This window comes from Rhipicephalus sanguineus, chromosome 4, assembly GCF_013339695.2.
Source record: "Rhipicephalus sanguineus isolate Rsan-2018 chromosome 4, BIME_Rsan_1.4, whole genome shotgun sequence".
In the NCBI taxonomy this organism is placed as follows: domain Eukaryota; kingdom Metazoa; phylum Arthropoda; class Arachnida; order Ixodida; family Ixodidae; genus Rhipicephalus; species Rhipicephalus sanguineus.
The window spans coordinates 36,129,910-36,141,694 of NC_051179.1; the positions used below are offsets into that span (position 1 = coordinate 36,129,910).

General features: G+C 47.8%; 1 protein-coding gene across 1 annotated transcript; it reads left to right on the forward strand.

The window, feature by feature from the left end:
• The first annotated feature begins 2,412 nt into the window (after positions 1-2,412).
• On the forward strand, positions 2,413-3,018 carry LOC119391142 (putative nuclease HARBI1). Its single transcript, XM_037658818.1, has one exon. The coding sequence runs from the start codon at positions 2,413-2,415 to the stop codon at positions 3,016-3,018; it is 606 nt and encodes a 201-aa protein (XP_037514746.1).
• Positions 3,019-11,785: the final 8,767 nt, after the last annotated feature.

Below are 11,785 nucleotides of genomic sequence, written 5' to 3' on the forward strand. Positions count from 1 at the left end.
GTAGCGACGTAGAAAACAGCAGTGACAGGGCAGTAAAAAAAATCACATGGTCCCTTGCGCATTCACCTAAGATGACTCTAAGGCGAAATTCATCTTCTTTCTCAGTCAAAGTATTAGGGAGCCTACATGAACGGCCAGTCATGTAGGCTCACTAGATGTATTTATACTGACCCTAGGTGTAATTATCGTGCACCTAGCGTGTTTTCGCACTGCCTCGAAGATCGGAGGCACCTCACCTGGTTTTGCACTGCCTCCGTGGCCAGCCCGCCTTTGACCGCGCTACGCTGTCATGTGATGGCGGTGTACTTATGCCACAGGAATGAATGAACAAGACGGCTGAACCAGAATGGACGCCAGCAGGGAACAGTAGCCGTGGCTTCACGTGCCACTGGGAAGCACCGTCTTTATTTTCTTCTCCTGAGGTTTCGCCCTCTCCGGCTTTGTTCGCCGCACAGAGGAGGCCGCTACAAAGCCGCAATTCTGGCGCTACGTCACATGACGTGATGTCAGAATTTGTGAAACCATGATGACGTCACAAATTTTGGCGATCTGTGACTGCATGGGGGCATCATATGCTGACATCATCACGTGATGATGCTGTTTGCACTACTCGACCCCGATGCCGCAGGACGCGAGACGCCGCCAACAACGCGGGACGCCGACGATCAAATTTCGTGTTCAATGAGGCATATAAAGCTTTCGCCCTAAAATGTGGCACTGACTACGCAATTTTCTAGAGCCTGCTGGCATCCATGTATGGCTCAAGTTCAGCCGGTATGAGCCGTGTGCTGAAGAGATACATTTCTTAATCATACTGAATAGTACCCGCACGAATCAAGACAGTATTCTCTGATGCGCAGAATACGTCCTCGTCTTGGAAGGTATCATTATCTCAAAATGCCAAGATCTCCAAGCCACTTAGTAAATAAACCTAACCAAAGGCACGTGCGGGCTCCTTTCGGAGTCAAAGTGTCTCTGGCCCGTATTCACAAACGAAACTTATCCTTAACTCATGACTTAAGTAACCTATCGGCACTTAACGCGTTTCACAGACCAATCTTGTACTTAGGTGAAACTTAAATCGGCACTTAAGTACCGGAAAGTAAAGTACAGCTACTTGCTACCTTAAAAGCTGATCCTCAACTTATGACTTAAGTAACCAATCGGCACTTAACGCGTTTCACAGACCAATCTTGTACTTAAGGTAAACTTAAATCAGCACTTAAGTACCGGAAAGTAAAGTACAGCTACTGGCTACCTTAAGTGCTACTTTAGCTGTTTTTTCGTCAAACAACATGGCCGACCACTACGGCTGTGTCGCCTACTTCACCGATTATGCTGGCCGTGTGGAAGAAATTACGCAGGATGAAGCATACCGTTACGCGCCGCCGTTACGCCAAGTTCTCAGGGATCGGCACAATCCCATCGAGGTGTATAACGATGCGGGATTCCTGTCGCAGTCGCTTTTCCAGGCTGGTGGTGCTACACCTGTTACAAATGCTGCCGCTGGGCATAAAGGACAACGAACGCGGTCAATCGGTTCCGCCACTGCATGCTGACGACATACGTGAAACATATTTGAGAGCTGAGGTTGTTTCGCTTGCTTCATCAAACAGTTTTAGCCAGGCGTCCGCAGCAGCTTGGCAGACGCGGGCTTTGATGGCAGCTCGCGTCCGTAGAGCTGCTGCGGTCGCCCAACCACATACATTGGCAGCTTGCGTCTGTAGAACAGCTGTGGACGCCCGAATAAACTGTGTAACGCAGCAAGTGAAAGACCTCACCTGTTATTTTTTTTTTAATTATTGGTTCCTTTCACATGAAAACACTCCCGTTATTAAGAAAGAAGGGAACGCTCGCGGGCGCTCTGAAAATAAAAGAAGTTAGAGAAGAACGGCAAACGCTGAAAAGCAGAAAAAGAATCCAAGGAGCGAAACGCACGTATGGTCACAAAAGAACCGCTCGTATTGCATGCGATATCTCAGCACAGTAAACAAACTTGTAGACGACAAAATAAGCGCGAGTTGTGATGACCTCTTTATAGCGAAGGCCGCTGAGTGGCGCCTGCTTGTTGTGTCTAGCCGAAGGCTTAAAACCGACAAAACCGACAAAAGCGAGAAATAATTTATTCCGCCTGTTACGAAAAGTACCTTTATAATGACTAGAACATTTACGGGCAGTGTTCCGCGAAAGTTACAGTAATTTATTGGTGCTTTATTTAATGAAACAAGTGTGAAAACTTCTGTAGCCACGTTCCCAGGAGCCATACTTACCCAGAAAAGTGGTACTTTCATAAGTGCTCCTTAAGTGTGGTTTTTGAAATTTTTCCCGCACTTAACTCAAACTTATACTTTCCTCATACTTTCATAACTGTAACTTATCGCGCAACTTTCACTGGTTTTCTGATCAAACAAAATGGCTGACAATTCTAACAGTCTCGCCGACTTCGTGGATTTTGCTGGCCGGGTGGAGGAAATTATACAGGATGAAGCGTATCGCTACGCGCCGCCGTTACGGCCAGTTCTCAGGGATCGGCAGAATCCTATAGAGGCATACAACGACGCGGAATTCCTGTCACGGTACCGCTTTTCCAAGCGAGCAGTGATACGCCTGCTGGAAATGCTGCCGCTGCACCCAAAGGACAACGAACGTGGTCACCCCGTGCCGCCACTGCTCCAGCTGCTCATCACGCTGCGATTCTACGGCGCCGGAACCTTTCAAGTTGTTACCGGAGACCTTGTTAATGTGTCTCAGGCAAGCGTGTCACGCATCAACGCACGCATATCAAGAATGATAGCCGACGCATTGTTCCCACAGCTTGTGAGGTTGCCCAACGCCAGTGAAGCAGCCGTGGTAATGGAGGAATTTTATGCCATGGCGCGTTTCCCTGGTGTGAGCGGCTGCATAGACTGCACTCATGTGCCCATGAAAAATCCCGGTGGAGAAGACGCGGATGTCTTTCGGAATCGTAAGGGATACTTCTCAATCAATGTCCAGGTATGTTTATGGCTCTCCCGTTGACGTAAATTAGGGAAATACTCGAATGATTATCATGTTTATAAAAGTAGCAGTGCGACGCTGTATGCATAACATAAATTTGTACTAATTTTCCCGAGCATTATATCTATTTCAGAGTGAAAAAAGATTGCTTCCTATTGCAGGCACTCACAGGGCCTCAGCTTCAATTTTTTGATTTGGTGGCCAGCTGGCCGGGTTCAGCTCACGACAGCCGGATATTTGACAATAGTTCGGCGAGAGTACAGTATGAGAGAGGGACTGTGCCTGGCATCCTACTTGGCGACAAGGGGTATCCCTGCAGATCCTACCTGATGACCCCATTTAGGGACACAGGGACGAAAGACAGCCCTAAGCACAGGTGAAGTCAAGTTGGAGCAATCGTGGAGCAATACTATTGTGTATACAAATGCCTAAAATGCTAAAAAAATGATTTGTTTAGGTACAACAAGTCTCTCTCACGGACTCGCTGCAGTGTCGAGAGAGCGTTTGGAGTGGTGAAGCGAAGGTTTCCATGCCTCGACATGACACTTCAGATAAAAACATCATCAGTTCCCATCATCATAACAGCTTGTGCCGCACTGCACAACTTCGGCCACCTCCTGAGAGAACCCGTCCCACCTCCACCACAAAGCCAGGTCATTCATGACAGCAGTTCCCCGGCTACCATCTCATCTGCTCCGCCACCACCAGCAGCCATGTCACTTGTGCCAGACACAGCAGGCGGATTCAGGATGAGGGAGCGCATAGTCGTGCAGTATTACACTTAAACGAAATGAAACAACATAACAGGGCTGTGACTTTATTCATACTGTTTTTTCATTAATGTCTAGATGAAGCTTTAGCATTTGTGCCTTGGCCTTCTGATTCGCTATTTTTGACCGAAAAAGCTCCATTGTCTCACTGTGTTGCGCTCTTTTTTGTTTGTGTTCGATCCGCATGAACTTCAACCTCAATAAATGCTCTCGTTTCTTTTGCTCGCGGTCCTCTTTGATGGCATCCAGGCAGGCACCCAGTTCGATTGAGACAGCCGTTTGCCTCTGGCTGCCGCTGGTTGAAGTGCGTTTCGTGCCAGCTGGCACAGCGGCGCTGGCAGTTGCAGCTGAAGCGGCTCCGGAAGTTGTTGTGGGTGCTCCAGCTGCAGCCTCTGATAAGCTTGCACCACCGCCATAGCACGGTTTGCTCATTGCAGCATCCTGTACTTGGCCATGGGGACGTGAATGAATTGGTGATGACTCTTCCAGCGGACTGCTAGGCTCTTCCCATGAATAGGAGTCTGTTGCCCCGTCGTACATGTCTTGACAACCTGCAGAAACAGTTCATATGGTCACACTGCTTGCCGATTCCTGCATAGCTACACCAAAGGTGTCGCATTGTTCTGAACACCATGCTGTGTATGTACACTCTACAGCCATGTAGTACCTAAAGTGCCCACTGTAACCATTTTATTTTTAAAAATGTCACGTGGTGCAATCTACCTATATCTTCAAGGTTTGATGTTGCTTTGTTCATTCGTCACATTGAGATGCTCAATTACATGAGCCAGTAGAGGGTGGCAGCACCGAAGCCTGACAAACACACCGTTCAGAAAACGGCTAAAATACTGGACTCTGAAAATGCGTACGTGACAGTTGCAGCGTAATAAACGAAACACATTTGTGTTACAAAAAAGTGAACTTAACAGACCTAAAACATGGGCAATGAAAAAAATACGAAGGAGCCATACCACCGGACTCTTCGAGAGGCGTGTCTTGGGTCTGCGACAGCAGTGCAGCGACAGAAGGTGTGCACAGCTGGTTCGAGGACTGTGATCCCCCGGGCATAGATAGCATCATGCCGGCTGCGGTCGCTGTCGCACGGGTTGGGCAGACGAACAGCCATGTGTGAAGCGATGTCTCCTACGCGCTGCAGCTAGTCGGCCATTTCGCTTGGCGGTGGTGTTCCGCCGCCTGAAATGCAAAAGATCAAAGAAACGAATTGAGTGAGACTTCAAAATAAAGTTTTTTTTAAAATGCGAAGCATTTCTTAGCGAACTTCGGCGACTTTGAGCCTGCCTGCCTGCCTATCTATCTATCATCTATCTATCATCTATCTATCTATCATCTATCTATCTATCTATCATCTATCGATCTATCATCTATCAATCTATCATCTATCTATCTATCTATCTATCTATCATCTATCTATCTATCATCTATCTATCGCCTACGACTTTGCGCTCTCCTGGCCGTATCTTTAATGGGATTTATACCAAAATTGGCATGGCATAACATGACTGTATGACAAACATGAATGACTGGTCATATCATGAAAATCATGACTAACTTGTTATGAAAACCATGATTTACACGCCATGGCCATAGTGCTCCTGAGGCCGTTTTCTTAACTTGATATATTCAAAAATTACTGCGATGAGACATTTCTCTATGACCAACACAAATGCCAGGTGGTAATATTTAAATCATAACCTGCATGTCATGTAGAACATGTCATGTAGAACATGTGAATGATGACATGCATATTATATACAGCATTATTTGCTTCTTGCTGACTGCTTCGCATTACATCGATTCCCACAGTGCGTGGGAGCTGCTGGTTTTTTTCAAGCACAGCATTATGAGCAAACGTTAAACGAACGCACAAGACGCACGAAAGGAATGTGCAAACGCAGCGATGCATATAGTGCTCAGCGGATTTACTACCGCAACTTGCACTCTTCCTTGTACCTAGCACAAGTGTAAGAAAACGCAACCATGATTGCAGACGCTGTGACAAAAGTAAGGAGCGCGAGCGCTGCCTATTTTCGCGAGTTCAGCCGAGGCCGGACTTCAGAGACGCGCTGGCGTTCCTTCTTATTACCTAAAGACAAGGAATGCTACCTAAAGAGAAGGAGTGCGTCTCTAAAGTCAAGCTGCGCTTCAAGTCATCGCGGTAAATTTCCGAACGCTGCACAATGCCCTAATGCAGGAAATGTCACTAGTAATATCGTAATATCAATCAGACCAATGCTTACCTGTCGCAAACCGTTCCCGCATGTCTTCAGCGTTCGTCCTTCGCCACTTGTCTTTCATGTTTTCCCAACATTTCTTGAGTTGGGTCCATTTGCGTGGCGTGACGTTGTGGCGGCTGTTAAACTCATCTTCAATCTTTTTCCAGCAGTCGCGCTTCCGACTCGCGGACGCCGCGTCGGTCCTCTTGTTTTCCACGACGCTGCGGTGGCGTGAGAGCAGGTCCAACAACACAGCGCGTTCTTCCTCGGAGAAGTTGATTTTTTTCTTCTCCATCGTCAAGACAAAGAAACAATATTGCCCACACACACGAAGCACACGTCCCCGAAGCACAGCGAAGCTGTAAGCCACCGTACGTAGCGAACACAACATAACTGTTGCGGCGGGAAGAGGTAACAGCTGACTGGGGTATCACTGGGCTACAACTGGGGGTCACTATAGGCCATTGTGGCCAGATAAGTCCGAAAAAAAGCGCAAAAATATAAATACCTGTTTTCTTTACTCACCACTGTGTGCATGTTGTCACTGAATCTTTTCTTTCCACATTATTTCGATGCAAAAGTTAATAATTTGCAAATAAACAGATCGTACACGTCAATAATTGACGTAGCCTCAACACCATGCGACATACTTGTCCCGAAAAGTGCTACTTCGGAAAGTAATACTTAAGTGTCGTTCAAGAAACACTTTTCTGAAACTTTCCTTATACTTGCACTTTTCTTACACTTACTGTACCTCCACTTAAGTATCGTTTGTGAATACGGCCCTGAATCCAAACGTAATAATGATTGGCACGCTTTGCAGTGCCATGGCAGTAAAACACGAGCCGCGACGACGAACTCCGCTGCACTGGATAAGTCGGCGCAGCGAATTCAGTGCCACGGCCGTTCGATGGAAAGCGTCTTTTCATTCAGCGGCCGTGACAGTGCAATTGCTGGTATCGCCAGTTTCCAGCTGCCGCTGAGTTCGCTGCCACGTTAGCCCGGGGGTGATAGGCTGTGATTGTTTAGTGAGCGAGACGGCCCGTGTTACACGCGCGCAGTTTCGCTCAACGGGCGCGTCACATCCGTTGTCTTCCCCCAGCTCATGAATTTTTATGTTGCCGCGTTCGCCTGACGATACACGAGGTCTGGCGAAAAGAAGCACAAGCACTAACGCTACGTTCTCTGATAGCTGCTAACAATTTGACGACTTTTGGAAGCAAACTGGAAAGAAAACGCCTCAAGCGAAGCACCAAAACATGGCGCAGTGGCTTGCCGCCGCCTGCGTCGTCTGCTCCCTTATCCCGCCAAATCTGCTGCCGTGGCCGCTTTGGCGCTGGAGGCAGCGCGCGACTGTGGCGGCTCCTAACGTATGCACGGTGCCCATAGCAATAGAGAAAGGCAAACTAGGTGAAGAGCGGACTCTCCCATAGAGCCGTGCGGCCCAAGAAGGGTATCCTTCTCTAGTTAAAAGCATTGGGCTACCAAGTGGCTGCTTATGGTGTATAAAATTTTGGAATGCCCTACGCCTTTTCTTTTTTTCTTTCCCCACTACGGCCGGTCTCTGGGTTACATTTTTGAATGGCCAAGGTGAGAATCTTTTTTTTTATCATGAGAAAACACGAGATTGCAAGAATTATTCACGAGCCGTCACTGCAGCTGCCCTCTAGGCAACGCGCAATTCCGTAAAATAGACGGAAGATGCCTTGCGATGTTTATTTTTTTCATGATAAAAAAAGCGAGAAAGAAACCACACAGTAAATATTTATTGAATACAACCAGACCTCTTGCGTTGCAGCCACACCAAAGTACAGAGCGCTTGTTGCCATGCGAAGCTCCACTGGTCTGCGTCATCTGGAAAAAATCAAAAGAATGAGTCACCTCGGCATTTGGGTCGTATGGGAAAACTACGAGACGACGCGAAAGAGCACAACTGTTTAACGCGTGGGATTACAAAAAATCGCAATTTTCTTTTTACCGAAATCGCGTTGTGAGGACTACTCTATGCTGTCATGATATAAAGCCTTACATTACACGAACTTAGTCTATCCTTCTTCAAACCCACGAGCACGCACATCTGAGTTCCGGCATCCACAACAAAACGCCACGTATAGAGCCACAACCGGCACGTTATCACAAATGAAAACGTTCTACAAGAGCTCGAAATAAATGCGCGGGGCGAAACAACCTTTTTTGATCGTGACGAAGCGAAATTTTTCGAGGCACACGTACTTATCTTCGCGCTTCTGCAAGTTATCTTGCGCCAGGCGTTTTAGAAATGCGAGCGACGCGAGTTATCACTTGATCGCTTCAAACGCTCGTTGCGTTTTTGACACGCTAGTCCATTTGTTTACACCAAACTATTGTCATCTGATAACGCGAGGGCCAAAATAAATGCGTATCTGGAGAATATAAAAAGCATTACAAACCTTTCATAAGTTTACGTCGAGGCGCCCGATCCCTAGCTACGGCGCAGTTACAACATCCAACGTACCCTAAGCCTAACTACGCATTAGCGCGGTAACAACCTTACTACGCAGCACATCGAGGGACACAAAAGTGAGGGTTCTCACCTTGATGTCGTCATATGCAGCAGACGACACCGCATTGTCGTGCTGGAAAGCGCCACTGTGACACAAAAAATCGCTCAATACTACACCTTCTCCGAGTGAACAAGAAAAACAGGTGCCTCTGACACACGCATGAGAGCAGTCATGCTTCAATGAGCACCATAGCTGTTCTGGCGATGACGTCGTGTGGCCGGTGTTGTCGCTTGGTGGCCGAATTCTCCACTTATAAGAAAATGCTTTCGCATGTAGGGGAACAAATTAAAAGAATAACAAACAAGTATTGCATTTATGTTAACCACCTCTTTTTTTTTGTTTTTACTTGCGCCACAGACGCCACCTGTTCTCTGCTTATGTGCTCCGGGAATAGAGCCTTTGTGATTTTGACGCGAAAATCTCGGAGGCCATTGGGCGAGAAGGTGGCGGGGAGTGCTCGAGCCGCTTATCGCTGAGTGTCCTCTCTTGTCCTGTTTCCCTTTCTCTATGACTAGGTTTAGACAGTTGCGTTTATTTAGTGCCTCCTACACCACAGGGATACGTGATAATGTTTAATCTACTTCGCATTTACCTATTATTGTATCAGTAACCGCTAGTAACTGTGGCTACAAATCAACATGGCAGCACCCATGCAGACGCAACTACCCGCTTCGATCGGAACTCGTGCTTGGCATAGGCGTGCGCACGGGGGGGCAGGCAGGGGGGCAGCCACCCCCTTGTCACTTAGGACAGGGGTTGGGACACTGCCCCATACATTGACTTAGCAGGGAGGGGGTGCGCTGCGATGAACCTTCGTCCGCCCTGATGTGGAACCCTGCGGACGCCTATGGCGCTTGGTTTTAGTCGACTGTCCTGACAGCAACAAATAAACGATGAAATCGGCTGTCAGTTTGTGTAACCTCACGCTGGGGACAAAGCATCAGGTATGTTTTGTCTTTGTTATTGACATCAGCTGTTTGTTTAGCCACGTGTGCTAAGCCTTGTATACGCACCTGCCGTGCGGATACGAGAGTAACAGGTAAAAAAAAAAGGCATTTCCTTTTCTACTAACCGAGAAAGATGGGAAGTACGACAACTGAGATAAGGCCACCATGCCAAAATCCTTGTCAAGAAAGGTCAGGTACATTCAGGAGAGAGAGAAGAAATAATAGAGAAGGAAAGGTAGGGAGGTTAACCAGTAGAGGACAACCGGTTTGCTACATTCGGGAAAAACGTGAACGTAATATGCATCTGAAAACGAATCAGTGCTGTCACAGATTGCCCGTCCACAACATCGCTGACGTATGCCAGACAAATATTTTCAGCCACGCTTGTGAAAAGCGCTCTGAAGGTTCAGTACCCCAATTTTTTTTTTACTTTTTTTATTGCGTAGCATGAGAAGTAACCACAGCACTTTTATATATGTAAGGTAGGCAACTGGAAGCCGGGGCCACCTTGCGTGGCAATTACCACTTCAGGACAGGCGCTTGCCGAAGAAGCCGTTAAGCTGCGAGGTCCAGATTTAGACAGTGTAACATTCAAATGACATTTCACTAAGAAGCTTCACATGTAAAGCTGCCGTGGTGAACCACCATACTTAGATAGCCCTATTCACTTTTCTTTACCTCCTCTCATAAATTAGTTTCGGCTTATTTTTATGCGTATCACTGTTTCTCTCATTCCTCAGCCATGAAAAAACATTAATTTTTACAGCGCCAAAGAGAGGCTGTCACTACTACGGGCACGAAATGGCCTTCGATGTCGCGAGCTGTGATAGCCCAGCCTTTGCTTCGATAAAAACATCCCAGCCACGCCCATTCGAGAAGAGCTCACGCTGAGACCGACGAGACTGGCCCGCTGTCGCCTTGTCTCCTTAACGGACGTGGCCGCACGAAGCCGTCTCGAATAAAACGAGGTGCGGCAAAGCTAAATCAACGCCCCACTAGGGCAGCGCTGGGAAAAAATGGTGCAGGCCTCGTCGTAGCAGAGAAATAGGGCATGCATGGAACTTTAAAGTGGTGCTGCAAAACTTGGTCGTGTTCGTGGCCTTTGTCATCACCATCAGTAAACTTACCATTCAACCCGAGACAAACTTCATTCATGGGTGGAAGGCATAAGCGAAGATTCGCAGGCTCTTCGCTGAGCTGAGTTTTGTGCTTTGTTTCGCTCGCTGTGATTACTCCACTTCGTCCTCAACGGACCTGCGGAAATGACGCCGAGCTTGGTTGTTGAATGCTTTGTTTGCTATAGACGGCACTAGCATCTCGTTCTTCTGCATTTTTGAGGGCGTATATGTTAGATGCGTGCCCGGAGCAGTTTCGTGTTTGTGTGTACAGTTGCGAGCGAAATTCTGGAGACCACAGGAATGCGTGCCAAACTGCATCGCTGCGCCTTCTGACGGCTTCAGAGATTGTGTACTGCGCACGCGCGTCGTTTTCTACCTTCCAGTCTGCTCGTTCGCTCGCTTCAACCGCACTGGATCGTGGGACGAAGCACTAGATGTCGCTTCCGCAGTCGCGCGAAAATACCTTGTTAGTAGAAATGATGTGTCTTCGTCACGATATCATCGCTCGGTGCTTCCACATCGACTGCATAAGTGGCACCTGGCGCTCCCTTCAGGGTTCGGATACGCGCGCGGTTGAAGCGAGCGAACGAGCAGACTAGAAGGTAGAAAAGGACGCGCATGCGCTGTACACTCTCTCAAACTCACCCGCTATGCCGTCAGAAGGTGCAGCGGTGCAGTTTGGCATCCTCTCCCGTGGTCTCTAGAATTTTGCTCAGGACCGTAGTATACATGTCTCCACGCGTTTGCATGTGTGGGGTGTATATGCCCCCGCATGTATACGTGCCTGTGTGTATTTTGAATACATATGTTAGCGCGCACTCTTGCGTGTGCATGTTTGTATATGTGTGTTTGTATGGGGCGATCGGTCGCAGGCATGGAATGGATTGGAAATGCAATAATAAAAAAGCCGGCAGATCCCACGCATTGTGGGAATCGATGTAATGCGAAGCAGCCAGCAAAGAGCTGCATACATCGTCTTGTATGTCATTGAGGAAAATGCGTGTCATGGTTTTCATGTTAACTCCTATTATTTATGTTCGTCACACAGTAACGTCGCGCAATACCAACTTCGGGGTCGATCAAGCTAGAGAAACGGCCGCCAGCGCCCCATGAGCGTGGCACGCAAGTCATGCTGTACATGACATACGTGTCATGACTTTCATGTTAACTCGTGTT

Excerpts from the sequence above, each read along its gene's own strand:
- LOC119391142 (XM_037658818.1), top strand. The coding sequence starts at position 2,413 with ATGGCTGACAATTCTAACAGTCTCGCCGACTTCGTGGATTTTGCTGGC.